The 19,324-nt window shown below is 44.0% G+C and overlaps 1 protein-coding gene across 1 annotated transcript; it reads right to left on the reverse strand.

Annotated features, from left to right (window-relative positions):
* Nucleotides 1-291: 291 nt before the first annotated feature.
* LOC134342120 (zinc finger protein 226-like) lies at nucleotides 292-17,763 on the reverse strand. The gene is made up of 2 exons (XM_063040060.1): nucleotides 16,406-17,763; nucleotides 292-7,827 (listed from the first exon to the last, which is right to left on the reverse strand). Exon 2 carries the CDS (start codon nucleotides 7,417-7,419, stop codon nucleotides 5,878-5,880), a length of 1,542 nt encoding a protein of 513 aa, XP_062896130.1. The 5' UTR covers nucleotides 7,420-7,827; nucleotides 16,406-17,763; the 3' UTR covers nucleotides 292-5,877.
* Between the last annotated feature and the right edge of the window lie 1,561 nt (nucleotides 17,764-19,324).

Here is a 19,324-nt window from a genome sequence, read left to right on the forward strand (position 1 = left end):
ACTGTGACCCCTCGTTCTGGACTTCCCCAACATCGGGAACAATCTTCCTGCATCTAGCCTGTCCAATCCCTTTAGGATCTTATACGTTTCAATCAGATCCCCCCTCAATCTTCTAAATTCCAACGAGTACAAGCCCAGTTCATCCAGTCTTTCTTCATATGAAAGTCCTGCCATCCCAGGAATCAATCTGGTGAACCTTCTTTGTACTCCCTCTATGGCAAAGATGTCTTTCCTCAGATTAGGGGACCAAAACTGCACACAATACTCCAGGCGTGGTCTCACCAAGGCCTTGTACAACTGCAGTAGTACCTCCCTGCTCCTGTACTCGAATCCTCTCGCTATAAATGCCTGCATACCATTCGCCTTTTTCACCGCCTGCTGTACCTGCATGCCCACTTTCAATGACTGGTGTATAATGACACCCAGGTCTCGTTGCACCTCCCCTTTTCCTAATCGGCCACCGTTCAGATAATAATCTGTTTTCTTATTTTTGCCACCAAAGTGGATAACTTCACATTTATCCACATTAAATTGCATCTGCCATGAATTTGCCCACTCACCCAACCTATCCAAGTCACCCTGCATCCTCTTAGCATCCTCCTCACTGCTAACACTGCCACCCAGCTTCGTGTCATCCGCAAACTTGGAGATGCTGTATTTAATTCCTTTGGCCTTTATTAATCAAAGTATTGAGTATAAGAGCATGGTGAGGCCGAATCTGGAGTATTGTGTTCAGTTTTGGTCACCAAATTACAGGAAGGATATAAATAAGGTTGAAAGAGTGCAGAGAAGGTTTACAAGGATGTTGCCGGGACTTGAGAAACTCAGTTACAGAGAAAGGTTGAATAGGTTAGGACTTTATTCCCTGGAGCGTAGAAGAATGAGGGGAGATTTGATAGAGGTATATAAAATTATGATGGGTATAGAGAGTGTGAATGCAAGCAGGCTTTTTCCACTGAGGCAAGGGGAGAAAAAAACCAGAGGACATGGGTTAAGGGTGATGGGGGAAAAGTTTAAAGGGAACATTAGGGGGGGCTTCTTCACACAGAGAGTGGTGGGAGTGTGGAATGAGCTGCCAGACAAGGTGGTAAATGCAGGTTTTTTTTTAACATTTAAGAATAAATTGGACAGATACATGGATGGGAGGTGTATGGAGGGATATGGTCTGTGTGCAGGTCAGTGGGACTAGGCAGAAAATGGTTCGGCACAGCCAAGAAGGGCCAAAAGGCCTGTTTCTGTGCTGTAGTTTCTATGGTGTCTATGGGTCATACTCATTCCACTGGTTTGTGAGATCCAATCTGATGTTGAAGTCCTAATAATACCATTTTTCAGCATATATTCAATTTCAAGCTCAGCCAATTTACACTTTCCTACATTCAGCGATATGGCTGTTGTTGAATCTGTTTGGCTTGACCAATATCTACGTCATGTACTGCGACCGTGGTTTGCTTGTCAAAATAAGGCTTTATCATATTTATGTGTACCACCTGTGTTAGTTTACATCGGTCGGGTGTTTCAATAACATAATTCGTATCATTACTTTGAGATACTATTTCATACGGTGCATTGAATTTCGCCTGAAGTGGATTCGTCAACACTGGAAATAAGGCAAGCACCTTATCCCCCACCTGGTATTTTCTTTCACAAGCCAGCTTATCAAACCAACACTTCATTTTGTTTTGAGAAATCTTTAAGTTTTGTCTCGCTGGACTACAGGCTTGGTGTAGTTTATTTTTGAACTTCAAAACATAGTCTAACAAGTTGACATGTACATCCCCATCAATCCACTGTTCCTTTAACAAGGCCAAAGTTCCCCTCACTCTATGACCAAATACAAGTTCAAATGGACTAAAGCCCAGTCATTTCTGTACCGACTCTCTTATCGTGAACAAAAGGAAATGTATTCTTTCATTCCAGTCTTTTCCTTTTTCAACACAGTATGTCTTAATCTTTTTGAGGGTAGAATGAAATCTTTCTAAAGCCTCTTGTGATTCCGGATGGTACGCAGACGATATAATTTGTTTAGTTCCCAGTTCACAAACTACCTGCTGGAACAATCCAGATGTAAAATTACTTCGCTGATCAGACTGGAATCTTTAGGCAAACCAAATAAAGTAAAAAAAAACCTGGTAAGAGCCTTCGCCACAGTTTTATCTTTAGTATTTCTGAAAGGTATTGCCTCTGGGAATCTGGATGCAGTACACATAATAGTTAGCAAATACCGATGGCCAGCTTTAGTCTTTGGCAATGGGCCAACACAATCCACTATAACTTTGGAAAAGGGTTCACTGAAAGCAGGTATAGGCCGGAGTGGGGCCACTGGGGTGAACTGATTGGGGTTACCCACAACTTGACAAGTGTGACAGGTTCTGCAAAAGGTCACAACATCTTTTCTCAAGTTAGGCCAGTAAAATTCTTTCATAATCCTGTTTACAGTTTTATTCACTCCAAAACATACAAGATATACAAGATATTAAGTGGAATAGATAAGAGTGGACAGCCAGCACCTCTTCCCCAGGGCACCACTACTCAATACAAGAGGACATGGCTCTAAAGTAAGGGGTGGGAAGTTCAAGGGGATATTAGAGGAAGGTTTTTTACTCAGAGAGTGGTTGGTGCGAGGAATGCACTGCTTGAGTCAGTGGTGGAGGCAGATACACTAGTGATGTTTAAGAGGCTACTAGACAGGTATATGGAGGAATTTAAGGTGGGGGGGGTTATATGGGAGGCAGGGTTTAAGGGTCGGCACAACATTTTGGGCCACAGGGCCTGAACTGTTCCAGGTTCTCAATGGCCACCTGAGGGCATACTGTGGGCAAAGTTAAAATTTCAGTCCTATAAACTTAAGGGACTACAACTTGGTGAACAATTGCCCATTCCTCACTCACAGGTATAGCAGGTGGCCTCCAATTCCTCATTAATACTCCATCCTTGAAATAATACCCTACTGGCACTTTCTTATTCACATCATCTGAGAGAGCTGTTTCTTTTAAAGCTTCAATCTCAGGGTCTCGGTTCTGTTCTGCTATACGCTCCTTCCTAGGGATAAATCTTCCTTATCAGACTTATTACCTGAATCCTTTTGAAACAATAAAGGCAGAAAAGTCCCTTTCAAGTCATCGTAACCCGAATCCCGATTTTGGCTATCAATGGTATCAGAATCATGCTGCACAGAACCGTCTGCGTTGGCAGACTTTTTAGCCATACTTCGAGTTACTGCACAGGAAGGATAAATGTTAAAATCCATCTGTGGGTCGTCAGTGGTTGGCTTAGTTGTCAACTGCACTGCAGGAACAACTTTACCATCTGCCAGGTCATTCCCTAACATCAGAGTAACATCTTCCACCAGTAAACTGGAGCATAATCCAATCTTAACAGGTCCCGAAACCAACTCTGACTGTAAAGCTACCTTGTGCAACAGCACAGAAACTATGCCGCCCCCAATGCCTTTAATAAGATTTACCTCACAAGTGTTAGTCTCATCACCAAACTTCAGAACGCAGTCTAACGCAAGTGATTGAGAAGCCCCAGTATCTCGAAGAATTTTCACTGGTACCGGGGTTGACCCTTCCTTTACTAATACAAACCCAACTGACATAAAATGATCAAATCCCTTCTTAACTCAGTCAGACCTCTCAGTCCATTACTGAGCCTCAACAGAATGTTCAGAACCCTGTGGGTTTATAGATGCTTCAACATACTGATCACAGGCATTTGGGACTGCCTCCTTTTCCTTTTTATTCTTCAGGACGGAACAATCAGCCATCATATGACCAGCTTTCTTACAATAGTAACAAGTAAGACCAGAATATTTCTCCTTCAACTGCTTGCCTTCATCCTTACTCTTGTTACTAATACCAGCTTTAATTTCTGGTTTACCCTGGTTATCCCTGCTACTCTTTTGGAAGCTCTTATTCGGGGTAAACTTAACCTTATGAGTTAAGGCAAACTCATCTGCTAATCTAGCAGACACCTGCAAAGTGGCAGCATCCTTTTCATCTAAACACATCTTTTGAATTCTTCAATTAAAACCAACTCTTTCAAGCTGTTAAAATCATCATTTACATTTTTATATGTGTACCAGTGGTGAAGACACACAAAGCTCTCATAAGCAAATTCCATATAACAGATTTCCTCAAATTTCTAAACTTTTGCTTTTGGGACCAACCCGTATGCTTTGAGCACAGCCTGTTTCACTATGTCATATGTTCAGCTGCTTCATCAACTGTCAAGGTAGAAAAGGCTTGCTGAGTCTTCCCCTGAATTACACTTTGTAAGAGAATAGGCCAACCCTCTTCTGGCCACTTTAAAATCTGAGCAACCTTCTCAAAATGCTGAAAGTATTTATCAACTTCTGCCTCGTCAAATGGAGGTACCAATATAACTTCCCGACTGGCATCAAACTTATCACCAGAGTCTAACGCCAGATCCCTTTGCTGCAATCTCTCTATCTTTTCCAGCTCAAACATCCTCTGCTTCCTCCCTCTGTTTATCTGCCTCTCTAGCCTCAAACTGCCTCTGCCTTTCCGCAGCCTCCATCTTTAATGTTTCTAACTTGTACGGGAGCTCAAGCTTACTAAGTTTACTTTCAGGAAACACCTCCAACTCCTCCACTTTAAACACACCCTCAGATACATAATGCTCAGCTATTATCCTCTGCAACTATGCCCTCCTCGTTGTTGATTTCACCTTAGCAAATTTTAACCTTTTAGCAATACTCAACAACTCAATCCTTCTGGCGTCCTCTAATGCCTCAGAGGTTGGCACTTCGAAAAATCTATCAACATCCATTGCTGCTGATTTTCCACACACAAGTAAATCAAAAAGGATTTCCCCAATGAAATCGATAATTAATCAATCAATACGCCCCCAAATTTGTTCATATCCCCGACACACGCCCAAATTTTGTTATGAACTATAATGCTTTAGAAATGAACCAGCAGCAATAGACTACACCTGGAGTCTGGTTTTGATGTTAAAACCACTGCCTTTATTAGTATCTACTTATAATATAGTAACTTAAGCAAGATAAACAAAAGTGAACAGTATTATGTGTATATATGAGTTTAAATATAACTCCCAAACTATTGAGCTCGGGGGAAACAAGGCTTAGAGTCTTGTGATGGTAAAGTATGAAAATTCAGTTCATCCATGGAATAGGTGATGAGAGAGAGATATTTGTAATCCAGGATAAATGTCGAGAGAAGGCAATTATGTCGAATTCCACAGGTTCCACGGTGGTAAAACGAGAGAACAGTCGCTGCAGATTTTATTCGTTGTCGTTCCAAATCCACGTACGAATTATCACCGAAAGTGACTTGTCACAAGGGGTATCTTCTTCAGGTGAATTATCAGACCACACCCAGGCAAGGGTTAACACATAAGTGGTCTTCACAGGATACCCCAAATCCGATCCACTCCTATGGATCAAGCGAGATGACAACCACACATTCGATGTTCACTGAATCGATAATTAACCCACCTTTGTGGGCATAGGGAAGTGCTAAACAATGACCCTTGGCCACTAGTTCCCTTCTTTTGATCCTACCATTTTTCCTCTTTCATCTCCCTCTGACTCTGTGTGTCTCTGTCCTCGGTTAAATCTAAACAAGCTGCAAGTTGGACTGATTTCCCTTCTAAATCTCTCTCTCTTGCTCTTAAAATGACAGCCCACAGCAAACGAAACCCAGGGGTTCATAACAATGGCCACTCCCCATTGTGAACTGACTGGTGTGCCAGTAGTTGGGATGACTGAGTGAATCCTTTCCCACATTATGAGCAGGTGAACGGCTTCTCCCCAGTGTGAACTTGCTGATGTCTCTGTAGGTTGGATGAATGAGTGAATCTCTTCCCACATTCTGACTAGGTGAATGGCTTCTACCCAGTGTGAACTCGCTGGTGGGTCAGTAGGTGAAATGACTGAGTGAATCTCTTCCCACAGACTGAGCAGGTGAACGGCTTCTCCCCAGTGTGAACTCGCTGATGACTCTGTAGGTTGGATGACTGAGTGAATCCCTTCCCACATTCTGAGCAGGTGAATGGCTTCTCCCCAGTGTGAACTCGCTGATGACTCTGTAGGTGGGATGACCGAGTAAATTTCTTCCCACAGACTGAGCACGTGAATGGCTTCTCCCCAGTGTGAACTCGCTGATGACTCTGTAGGTCGGATGACTGAGTGAATCCCTTCCCACATTCTGAGCAGGTGAACGGCTTCTCCCCAGTGTGAACTGACTGGTGTGCCAGTAGATGGGATGACCAAGTGAATCCCTTCCCACATTCTGAGCATGTGAATGGCCTCTCCCCAGTGTGAACTGACTGGTGTGCCAGTAGATGGGATGACCAAGTGAATCCCTTCCCACATTCTGAGCACGTGAATGGCCACTCCCCAGTGTGAACTGACTGGTGTGCCAGCAGTTGGGATGACCAAGTGAATCCTTTCCCACATTCTGAGCAGATGAACGGCCACTCTCCAGTGTGAACTGACTGGTGTGCCAGTAGTTGGGATGACCAAGTGAATCCCTTCCCACATTCTGAGCAGGTGAATGGCTTCTCTCCAGTGTGATCTCGCTGGTGTCTCTGTAGTGTGGATGACTGAGTGAATCCCTTCCCACAGAATGAGCAGGTGAACGGTTTCTCCCCAGTGTGAACACGCTGATGTACCAGTAGGTTAGTTGACTCAGTGAATCTCTTCCCACAGACTGAGCAGGTGAATGGCTTCTCCCCAGTGTGAACTCGGTGGTGACTCTGTAGGATGGATGACTGAGTGAACCCCTTCCCACAGACTGAGCAGGTGAACGGCCTCTCCCCAGTGTGAACTCGCTGGTGACTCTGTAGGGTGGATGACCGAGTGAATCCCTTCCCACATTCTGAGCAGGTGAACGGCTTCTCCCCAGTGTGAACTCGCTGATGACTCTGTAGGTCGGATGACCGAGTGAATCTCTTCTCACAGACTGAGCAGATGAACGGTTTCTCCCCAGTGTGAACTCGCTGATGACTCTGTAGGTGGGATGACTGAGTGAATTGCTTCCCACATTCTGAGCAGGTGAATGGCTTCTCCCCAGTGTGAACTCGCTGATGACTTTGTAGGTTGGATGATTCAGTGAATCTCTTCCCACAGACTGAGCAGGTGAATGGCTTCTCCCCCGTGTGAACTCGCTGATGACTCTGTAGATGGGATGACAGTTTGAATGCCTTCCCACATTCTGAACAGGTGAATGGCTTCTCTCCAGTGTGAACTCGCTGATGACTCTGTAGGTTGGATGAATAAGTGAATCTCTTCCCACAGTCTGAGCAGGTGAACGGCCTCTCCCCAGTGTGAACTCGCTGATGTACCTTCAGTTTAGATGAGCAAGTGAATCCCTTCCCACAGTCTGAGCAGGTGTACAGCCTCTCCCCAGTGTGGACTCGCTGGTGAGCCATTAGGTCAGATGACCGAGTGAATCCTTCCCCACAAATTCAGCAGATGACCAGCCTCTGCCCAGTGTGAACTGACTGGTGTGTCCACAGCTGGGAAGACCGACTGAATCCCTCCTCACACACAGAACAGGTGAATGGCCTTGCCCAGTGTGAACTTGCTGATGTACCTTCAGTTGAGATGACCGAGTGAATCCATTCCAACAGACTGAGCAAATGAATGGCCTCTCCCCCTGTGTAAAATGACAGGCGTGCCAGTCAGTCAGATGATCTAGTGAATCCCTCCCCACAGTCTGAGTAGGAAGGATGATCGATTGAATCACTTGCTCCACTTCTTAAATATCTGGCCAGAGATAGAAAAACTGGCGTGTTGTGTTCGAGATTCCTGTAGATAAATTCCTTGTAGTATTTAACCTGTAAAAAGATTTACAAAATCCATCAATGGGTGAAGGACAACATTTCAGATGAGATTACTGTAGTCACTAAGGTGTGATTGACATCACACTGTTACAGTGAGGGTCAACCCAGGTTGGAAGGAGAAATCATCTTCTAACTGGGCAGAGTGCTGGTATCTGGAATTAAATGGTATCTGGTATCTGGAATTAAACACTCTGATTCTCTTCCTGGCTCTATAAGAATGGGGCATTTCTGCCGTCGCCAATCTGTGACCTGGCTCAGTTTGACTCTCTACACTGGTAATATTCCCTGTTCCCACCAAGCTACATGGGTGACTGGCTCCACAGTAACTGAAACACTCTCACACAAATAGCCTTTGTTGACCTACAGCTCGGATTTTCTTTTATGCCTGTTAATTTAAAGTGCCACAGTTTTAACGCCATATAAACATTTTCTGCTGACATGAATGTTTGGTCTTTTAAAAGGAATTAGAGTGAACATTAGTCTTATTTCAGGTTTTTGTCACAATCATAGAAAAGTACAGCACAGCAAGAGACTCTTCGGACTATATAGTTTGTGCTGAACTATTTAAATCTTTCTACTCCCATATCCCTACCATCCAGGTACCTACACAAACCTCTTATATGTTGAAATTGAGCTCACATTCACTACTTGTGCTGGCTGCTCATTCCACACCCGGATGACCGTCTGTGTGAAGAAGTTTCCCGTCATGTTCCCCGTAACGTTTCACCTTTCACATTTAACCCATGGCCTCTTGATGTTGTCCCACCCCATCTCAATGGAAAAAGCCAGCTTACATTTACCCTATCTACACCCCTCATAATTTTGGTAAAACTCCATCAAATCTCCCCTCAATCTTTTACATTCCAAGGAATAAAGGCCTGACTTGTTCAATCTTTCCTTATAATCAAAGTCCTCCAAACGTGGCAACATCTTTGTGAATTTTCTCTGAACTCTTTCAACCTCTTTTACATATTTCCTGTAGGTAGGTGACCAAAACAGCATGCAATGGTTCAAAGTAGGACTCACCAATGTCTTACACAACATCAATATAACATCTATCTCCTGTACTCAGTACTTTGGTTTGTTACGTACCTTGTAACGGGTTAAAGAACCAGCAGAAATGGAAAACACCTTGGAATCTGGTATTGCTGTTAACTAATGCTCGTTTATTAGTAACTACGCAATACAGTAATATAAATTCAGATAAATCAAACAGGTTAGCAAAGTTCATGCATATATAAGAGTGGAAATATAAAAACCAAGCTTCTTCAAGCCTAGGGGATAAATGAATACAGTCTTATGATGATGGGTAAATGAAATCAGTTCAGTTCATGGTATTGAGTTGAGTAGTGAGGGAGAGGGAGAGGGAGATCTAGTGCCTCAGGTGAGCTGATGCCGTTGATCTTCTCGTTGTCCTCCGAGACTTCCAAGTTAGCCAAACTTGACCAACTTAAGAGCACTGTCTTCAAGTGATAGTCTACCAATCTAGGCAAAAGTTAGACACACTGGTAGACTACACAGGGTCGCTCTAATAATCACAGATTGATCCCTCACCATTGATCCTCAGTCCCACACTCGTGGGCACCTCAACAGGATAGTAGTAACTTCACCTTACCTTAGTGCGTCTGCGTGTCCTATGGAACAAGCAATTACGGTAGTTCAAGTACTGTTGTGCTGAACACCAGCTGTCCATCAAGTAGCTCCTCCCTTCTCTCTCTGTAGGAACGCAGAAGCTGGCAGTGTCCTTGCAGAAATCCCAAACAAACTGTGAGCACCATCTCTCTCTCTCTCTCTTTAAAAGCACAGTCCATAATGAATAACTCAGGATATCGTCACAGATTTATGAACGCTAATGTGCCAAAATCAGATCCCTTCCTTCTACAGCAGTCCTCAGAGCCCTACCAGTCACTGTGTAAGACCTTGGTTCTACCAACATGCAACACTTCACACTTGTTTGCATTAAATTCCATTTTCTGTTTCTCAACCCATTTTTCCGGTGGGTCCAGATCGCTCTGCAAGCCATGATGGTCGTCCTCACTGTCCACTACACCCCAATCTTGGTGTCATCCACAAGTGTGCTGATAACCATGTTATCATCCAGATATCTGATATAGATGACAAACAGCAGCAGATCCAGCACCGATCCCTGTGGCACACCACTAGTCACAGGTCTCCAGTCAGAGAGGCAACTTCTTCCATTGACTTCTCCCAAAACCTGTGACTCATCCAATTTACTCTCTCATCTTGAATGCTGAGTGACTGAACCTTCTTGACCAAACTCCATATGAGAGTTTGTCAAGTGCCTTGCTAAAGTCCATGCAGACAACATCCACTGCCTTGCCGTCATCCATTTTCCTGATAACATCCGCATGAGACTCGATAAGTTTGGTTAGATATGACCTACCACACACACACCCATGCTGCCTATCCTTAATCAGGCCACATCCATCTAAATACTTATGCAGGGTTCTCAGTAATATCAACTGTAATGTTAACGGTTAAGGCTAACAAAATGGCGTCTCTATAGCATTATAATGAAATGGCTTCTCTGTAATGTTACCTAATGATGTAATGGGTCACTGTAACTGAAATGTTTGGGTTATAACTGCAGATAAGGGGGGAACTAACAAATGGAGTGTTTGTTATGTTATCTCGTATGGGTGAACTGAGCTAGTTTGCAGTCTTCTCAGGAGGCGAGCGAAGAGGATGGACATGTGGGCAGCGGATGGCGGCTACCGGGGCTCGGCGGTTCGAATGACGGCCCGAGGCTCGGCTGGTCGTTGTGGATGGAACCGGTGGTGTGAGCTCCACCGTATTAAAATCTTTTGTGCACAAAACTGATAAATATACTGATTTTGTGCCTTTATTTTATCTGTTTCTACGAACCCACCACTAAGAAATAACTATAAGGTGTAATCATTTACTCACTCATTGTGTATTGTTTGATATTTTGTGTTGCGGGCTTGTACTGGGGTGCATCACACCATATCCACACCAAAGCAATCTCACTGTTGGTGGGGTTGACGGTGGTTCACGCTACGGGAGTCAACTAGGGCATAGACACTACATTGTGGGGTTACTCGTCCACTATACTTATATAACCGGTTCCTGCACATGCGTTCCAAAAACTTTCCCACTACTGACATCCAGCTCACCACCGTATTATTTCCTAGTTTACTTTCAGAGCCTGTCTTGAGCAGTGCAACAACATTGGCTGTCCTTCAATCCTCCAGTACCTCACCTGTCACTAGTGATGATTTAAATATCTGTGCTTGGGCCCCGACAATTTCTGCATTTGTCTTCCACAGGTTCCTCGGGAACAACTTGTCAGGCCCTGGGGATTTATCCACGGTAATTTGCCTTAAGACAGCAAACACCTCCACGTCTGTAATCTGTACAGGGTCCATGAAGTTGATGCTGCTTTGCCTCACTTCTATAGACTCTGTGTCCATCTCCTGAGTAAATACAGATGCAAAAATACTATTTAAAATCTCCACCATCTATTTTGTCGTCTCATACAGATTACCATTCTGATCATCCAGAGTGGGCATGTTTCTGTACTGAACTTCTCCATGTTTCTATGACAAAGAAGCTGGCCAGTCTTGTTTGGAAGGGAAAAGGTAGGAGTGACAACGGAGCAGCAATGGCTGGAGTTTCTGGGAGCAATTCGGGAAGTGAGTGATAGATACATCCCAAAGAACTGGAAGCATTGTAAAGGCAGGAGGGCATAACTGTGGCTGAAATGAGAAGCCAAAGCCAACGTAAAAGCCAAAGAGAGGCAAACAAAACAGCAAAAATTGCTGGAAAGCTTTTAGAAACCAACAGAAAACAACTAAAAAGAATGTCAGTTGAGCTCAGGGGTGGAATTATGATATTGTAGTCACTAATGAGTCTTGGTAGGACCCAACAGTCTGAGGCATTTAGAGGAACAAAATATCCAGGGCCTCAATATCTCTGGAAAACCAAGGTTCCCAGCACCAATAACCTTTCAACCTTTATTTTGACAGGCACACACAAACTGTACACACTCAAACTTTCACTTCTGAAGGCCTCCCACTTACCAAGTACTCCTTTGCCAGAAAACAGCCTGTCCCAAACCACACTTGTTAGATCCTTTCTGATACCATCAAAATTTACCTTTATCCAAATTAGAATCTCAACCCATGGCCCAGACCTCTCTTTTCCATATTTCCTTGAAATCTCATGTCTTTCTGATCATGAGGTGCAATGTGTTCCCCTACAATAATTTCTGCCACTAGCCCTGGATCATTTCCTGATAGCTTATTGCACACTTCTACAATGGGAATTCTACTGATGGAGGGCACATTTGACAAACTCTACCCCAGCTAGTCCTTTTACAGTATGGAAGTCCCAGTCAATATATGGAAAGTTAAAATCAGTTACTGAATCAATCTTTGTTTCTTGGCATGGTCTGCGATCTCTCTGTAAATTTGTTCCTCTCAATTCCTCAGACAGTTGGGTGCAACCAGCTCCCAGTAAAGGTAACAATATCATAATTCAATGCACTGAGCTCATCTGGCTTTCCCAAAATGCTTCTTGCATTTGATCTACACAGCTCAGCACATTCGCCGCACCAGGCTCAGACATTTGATTGCTAACTTTGTCTGAAGTCTGAGCAACATCTGACTGGTGTCTGTTACGTACCCCATAACAGGTTAACAAACCAGCAGAAATCGAAAAACAGCTGAAGTCTGGTATTGCTTTCAACTGATGCTATTTTTATTAGTAATTACGCAGTACAGTGATATATAACCAGGTAAATCAGACAGGTTAGCAGAACTTTTGCATATACAAATATGTAAATATAAAACCCAAACTTCTTCAAGCTTAGGTGGTAATTGGATACAGTCTTACGATGGAAGGTAAGACAGTTCAGTTCAATGCGCAGGTTAATTAATGAGAGATGTTTGTAATCCAAAAGGCGAATGTTGTGAGAAGGCAATTATGTCGATATTCCACAGATTCCACGACAGCAAAACAAAATAACAGTAGTAGTCAGTTTTATCTCCAAAGTTGTTCCACTCCACACACGAAGTATCACCGACAGTGATCTTCAACGAATATCCTTTCAACTAAAGTGGTAGCACACCCGAATTCAGCTACAGGACATCTGAAAGTGGTGGCCACAGGATACTCCAACAGAATCCACGTATGGATTATCACCAACAGTAGTCTATCACTAAGGGGACCCGCTTCAAGTGGTAAAACTACCAACCCAGGCAAGGATTATCACACACAGGTAGTTTCCACACAAGGTTACCCCAAACACACAACTGTGATAGCCACTTATCTAGTTCCATGACATATGAAATAACTCCAACAGTGATTTGCCAGAGGGTGCCTTTGTTCAGTGAGCTACCACACCCAGACAAAGGGTAAATACACATGTGGTATTTACAAAGGTACTCCCCTCACCAGAGAACCCAGTCTTGTGGATTAACTATGTGACAGTCACACCTTCGTATCCGAATGGAACTCAAACTCACCCGTATGAGCTACTTAAGAGAGAGTCTAAACAGTGACCTCTTTGTCACTAGGTTTCTTCTATTTCAAACCTTCCTCTCCCCTCTTCTTTTCCTTTAAAGTCACCAAATGTGACCACAAAAAGGAGACCGTCTTCTGTGGTGAAGTTATCAACCCAGGCAAGGGTTGGAAACAGTGATAACTTCCAACCGGACAACCTTTGCCACACTGTGAGAGCCACTTATCGATTCTCCCGATTGATCCTCCAAAAACCCACCCTTCTGTGGAACAACAAAGCTCACCCAGTGTCCGAAACCATGTGTGTCTACGTGTGTCTGGCTAACAACCAACTGAGCTTGTATTTATCAGCATGCTGAGCGCCAGCTGTCCATCAAATATCCCCGCCCTCAGTCATCATGACGACTCACGAGCTGCTGGTCGCTCTCTCTCTGTAAGAACTCACAAGCAGGCAGCGTCCTTGCATCAGTGTAAACATGCTTTAGAGTTCGTATAACACCATCTCAAGGCAGGCTTCGTCCCTCTCTCTCTGTAACAGCTCAGTGTCCAAAAGTCAGTCTCATTCTACCAACGTTTTAAAGTGACAGTCCACAGAAAATATGAACCCTAGGAGTACATAACACCTCCCCACAAGAAAGCAAAATTTTGATCAAAGATCAAAATGTTTTAACTGCACATTACAGAATATAAAGAAATACATATGTGATTATCATGTAGCGCATTACAGAAGTGTATACAAATACTAGTTTCTATTTCACTTTTAAACTTAACATTCAGGCAATCAGTCTACCATGATATTGTCTTTATCTTTCACATGCTTTGGTACAAAAAGTCAAATTCCTGCAAAACCAGATTCAGTTATATTCAAAATGGTGATTGATCACCCATTGTCCCTTGTCCACTTCGAAGCAGAACCATTAACCATCACGTGATCAGCTTGCTTATCAGCTCGGACATCTGCCTGAACTTCACACTGTACGGGTGCTAGCTTATCACCAATGTTTTCCAAACTAAGACCATTTGCTGAACTTCTAAACAAGTCGTTAATTCCAAACAAGTCATTAATTTTATCTCCAAGATCCGTAATTCTATATGTTTCCATAATGACAACTGCAGATGGTCCCTCCTGGTCAAAACAACACTTCAAATTTTGTCTCTCCACACCACAAACTCGACAAGGAACCCCACATTGTTTATTCCTAAATTCTGAAACAAACAGTAACAGACTAGCAGGCACCTTGTTACCAAACCACTGTCCTTTCAGCAAGGTCAACGGTCCTGAAACCAATCCAGACTGTAAATTTACCTTATTCAAAGGTTCAGAAACAACACCCTTCTCAATATCTTCAATAACATTTACCTCACCAATTTTCATCTCATCACCAATTAACACAAGTGACTGAGAAACCTTAATTTCCACTGGTACCAGGGTTAACCCCTTATTCACTGAACCAAGTGTATGTGACACTAAAGGACTGCATTCCTTTTCAACCAGACTTTAACTGAGTTTCAACACAAGGTTCAGTACCCTGTGAATCCACAGGGTACTGAAAACAACCTGAATGTGCCCCCATATGCGAAGAACTTTCTACAGGGACACAACTGAGGTCATCCTGACTGGCTGCATCACTGCCTTTTATGGGAACTGTAGTTCACTTAATTGCAGAACTCTGCAGAGAGTGCTGCTGATAGCCCAGTGTATCTGTAGACATGAACTTTCCACTATTCAGGACATTTACAGTGACAGGTGTGAGGATCACTGAGGACCTGAGTCACCCCCAACCACAAACTGTTGGAGCTGCTACCATCTGGGAAATGGTACCACAGCATGAAAGCCAGAACCAACAGGCACTGGGACAGCCCCTTCTACCAGGTCATCAGACTGATGAACTCATACTGATACAATTGTCTTTCTATATAATACTGACTGTCCTGTTATACATACTACTTATTATAAATTACCATAAATTGCACATTTAGATGGAGATGGAACAGAATGATTTCTACACCACATTATATGAAGGATGTAAGTAATAAAGACAATTCAATTCAATGGCTCCACTATCTGTTCTGGTATTCTGGCTCCCATCCGCCCTGCAACTTTAGTTTAACATCCACCAGCACTAGTAAGCATGACCACTAGGATATTAGTCCCCCTTCTAGTTCTGTTCCCCGAACTAACGAATCACCTATCACCACTGTGACTTTCCTGTGCCAGCTAATTCCCTGCCAACAGTTTCTAACGTGGTCTACCTGTTGTTGTGTGGGATGGCCACAAGAGTACTCAGCGATGGCTATTTAACCTCCTTTTCCCCTTCCTGACCCTCACCCAGTTTGCTGTATCCTGTACCTTTGGTGTAACTCACCTCTCATCATGTCATATCTATTATCCCCTCAGGCTCCCGAATGATCCGGAATTCATCCATTTCCAGCTCCAACTCCCTAACGTGCAGGGTTACATGGAGTCAGGGACACTGAAGGTCTCCCCGTCTTCCCACCAATGTCCCCTCTAATTTGTAATGACCCGTGTGCACAAAAATCTTGTACTGTGCAATTTTTACCCATTGGCAACAACATGTGCACACTGAACTTTAAATAGAGAGGTATTTATTTTAACAGCTAGCAATTCACTGTCAATAAGAACTTTGATCTCCCCTGGGTTCAATCAAGTTCATCTGCACTCTCACACAACCTATGTAGCAGGCCTATAGCGGAAGGATTGAAGGATTTTCTCAGCAGAGCTTTTGCACACCGCCTATATATGATTTGCTTGCTAAATGATGCTTAAAAAAGTCAAATTACAAAATATCTCTCTGGTTCTTCCCACGAGCAACTTCTCCAGCAACTTTTGCAACACCACAATAAATACAGGATAACACCAGTTTCTGTATTGTACATGAATATTTCCACTGAACCCTCCCCCAGGTCACTAACAGTGCTGAACTCATTGATGGCAATGCCAATGAATATGAACAGAAGGGCAGTAGTCGGTCTCATTGGAGTCTGACACATTTGTGATGTGAAAGCTACTTGTTGCCCAGGAAAAAAGGTGTTTGATATCATTACGTACCCAGGGTCAAAACATATGAGTAGGTCAAAACATGTTCTCACAGGGAGGAGGACGAGGACGAGGACAAGGAGAAGAAGAAGAAGTAGTTGTTGTTGAAGTTGTTGTTGTTGCGGAGCAATGAAACACAGTTTAGCAGCTCAACGTTTTGCAGCATGACAAAGAATAAATACATAAAATAAACTCTAAAACCTCAGGAATGCAGTCCAAAATTAATATTATATGGATTGGGGGTGGGGTAGGACTATTGCACACCTGCCATTCCTGGAAGTGTGATGCATTTAGCTGCTGTCGTCTTGGTGGGGGGGGGCAGGAGAAAGGAAGGGGGTGTTATACATTTCACTGCTTGTGGGTAGAAGCTGTTAAGGAGTCTCTTTGTTTTTCTCCTTAATGCTCTGTATCTCTTCCCAGAAGGTAGAGGGGAAAACAGGTGATGTCCAGGATGAGTGGGATCCTTTGAAATACAAGTAGCCTTCCTTTGAAGTCTGTCAGTATAAATGCCTCTGAGGGAGGGTAATGTTGTGCTCTGCTACCCTCACCACCCGCTGCAAGTCCTTCCTGTTCTGTTCTGTGCAGCTGGCAAACCACACTGCACAGCAATACGTCAGGAGGCTCTCTATAGTTGTCCGATAGAAGTTGATCAGCAGGTGATGAGGGAGGAGAGCGTGCTTTAGCTTCCTTAGGAAGTAGAGCCTCTGTTGGGCCTTCCCCACCTGATAAGAGATATGGTGAGGTCAGCCGAGATGTGGACGCCGAGGAACTTGAAACTCTCTACTCTCTCCACCGCTTTCCCGTATATGTGCAGAGCAGAGTGCTCGACGCGCTTTGATTTCCTGAAGTCTACTATCGGCTCCTTGGTTTTTGTGATGTTCAAGTCCAGGTTATAATGACAACACCATTCTGTCAAATGCTGTACCTCCTCCCTAGAGGATGTAAAACAAGCAACACACACAAAATGCTGGAGGAACTCAGCAGGCCAGGCAGCATCTATGGAAAAGAGTACTAATGCTAAATTCCTCCAGCAATTTGTGTGTGTTGCTTGGATTTTCAACATCTGCAGATTTTCTCTTGTTTGTGATAGGAGGCAGAACAAAGGTGATTTTCTCAACAGCTGATGTAAAAGATTTTGTTCCCTTTCTCCGAGTTCCCAATCCTTGCATTTAGACAGCTGGAGCTCAGCTCTGTCTGAGAGATCCATCGGTTCCCATTCCCTCATCAGCCGGAAGCTCCCCGGGGTCCGTGTACGGATCGTGGGGCTGAGAGAGAGGGACGAGAGCAGGACTGTCCCGGGATTGCGGTCACGGTGTTCGGAGTCACAGTAAATGTCCCTCAGTCGGTGTTGAAATTCTTACCTCTGCCGATCCGCCCAAGGCCTTTCGTGTACGGCGCGCACGCGTGGTATTTATGACGTCAACAACCTTGACGCCTGCGCATTTCATCAGTGCTTCAACGACGGTGAAAGTTTTATCGCAAGCCTTTATGGGTAATCACACCGCCATTAACAGTTTCTTCCAGCCCCAGTTCCACGTCCATACCTCAGTTTTTTTTTGTGTGTGTAAAGAAAATTCAGCAGATGTTTTAACGCAGAAACAATATACTCAATATCAACGTGTATCTAATGCCAAAGTACAATTCTCTTACAAATGCAAATATGAAACACAAGAGATTCTGCAGTTGCTGCAAATACAGAGACGCACACAGACAAAATGCTGGAGGAACTCTGCAGTTTAGGCAGCAAATAAGCAGAGGAGTACACAGTATAGGCATTCTGAAGGAGCTCGGCCTAAGCGTTGTTCATTTATTCCTCTCTACATTTGTTGCCTAATCTGTTGATTTCCACCAGTAATTTGCAGAAATTAAACACCTTTTTTTTCGGTCAACCAGTTTCCAAATGCTTCTGATCTTTCATTTACCAGCCATATCCTGTTGGTCTGATTCCTCATCCTCTTCGTAAACTCCAGACCCCATCTCTCTCTGGAGCCCCAAAGCCCTGACTCAGGCTAGCAACTCTATCGACGCCATGGCGATGTATCCAATCAGATCACGGACATGGACACGTGATCGGGCTCTCCTTGCAGCGAGTGGGGCGCTGTCTTCTCCAGCATCTCCACCTCCACATTCAAGGATCGGCGGCATTCAAGCGCTGGTGAACTGACAGATACAGCGGAACGAACGTGCTGTTGTGTTTGTGATCCCCATACACAAATCCTTTTACTTTTCTACACTGTTAAAAGTTTACAAAGTACTTCAGTGGGTGAAGGACAACATTTCAACTCAGATAATTTTAGTCTCCATGGTTCCTTCTGATAAAAATACTGTCACAGCTCAAAACCATTTGGAGGAACCAGACTTTATCTTCTAACTGGCTACAGTTCCGGCATCAGGCACAATATCAAACTCTCTGCTTCCCTCTCTGTATCAAAATGGATCATTCCTGCCCTTCATCAGTCTGTGACCTGGCTCAGTTTGTCTGTCTCCTTCGCATTCTGAACATGCGCCACACACCAACTGAGATCACGTTTTATATACACGGCTGCGACTAGAGACATTTCTGATTATTAAGTCCCTCCTGGCATTTGGCGGTGGTAAACTCAGATTCAGCAATGGTATTGAACCTCAGGCGTAGGTTATTAGGCTTTCTCGTTGGAGGTCAATAATCTGCCGGTAGTGTGTGGCTGGATGAGTGGGTCGTTTTCAGACTGGAAGGGAGTAGCATTTGGAGTACCCAGAGATCAGTCCCTGACCACAGTTGTTCACAGTTTAATGGCCTGGCGGAGGCAGCGAGATGTGAGATGTCCCAGTCTGCCGATGATGCAGAAACAGTGGAGTTTGGGGATGGGAGGCTATTCACATGCAATCTCGTAGCTTTGCAATCAGTACATGGTGCACTGTGGGGCTGCAGTGGCGGGTTCCACTGCTGGG

This window comes from Mobula hypostoma, unplaced genomic scaffold, assembly GCF_963921235.1.
Source record: "Mobula hypostoma unplaced genomic scaffold, sMobHyp1.1 scaffold_45, whole genome shotgun sequence".
Taxonomy (NCBI): Eukaryota; Metazoa; Chordata; class Chondrichthyes; order Myliobatiformes; family Myliobatidae; genus Mobula; species Mobula hypostoma.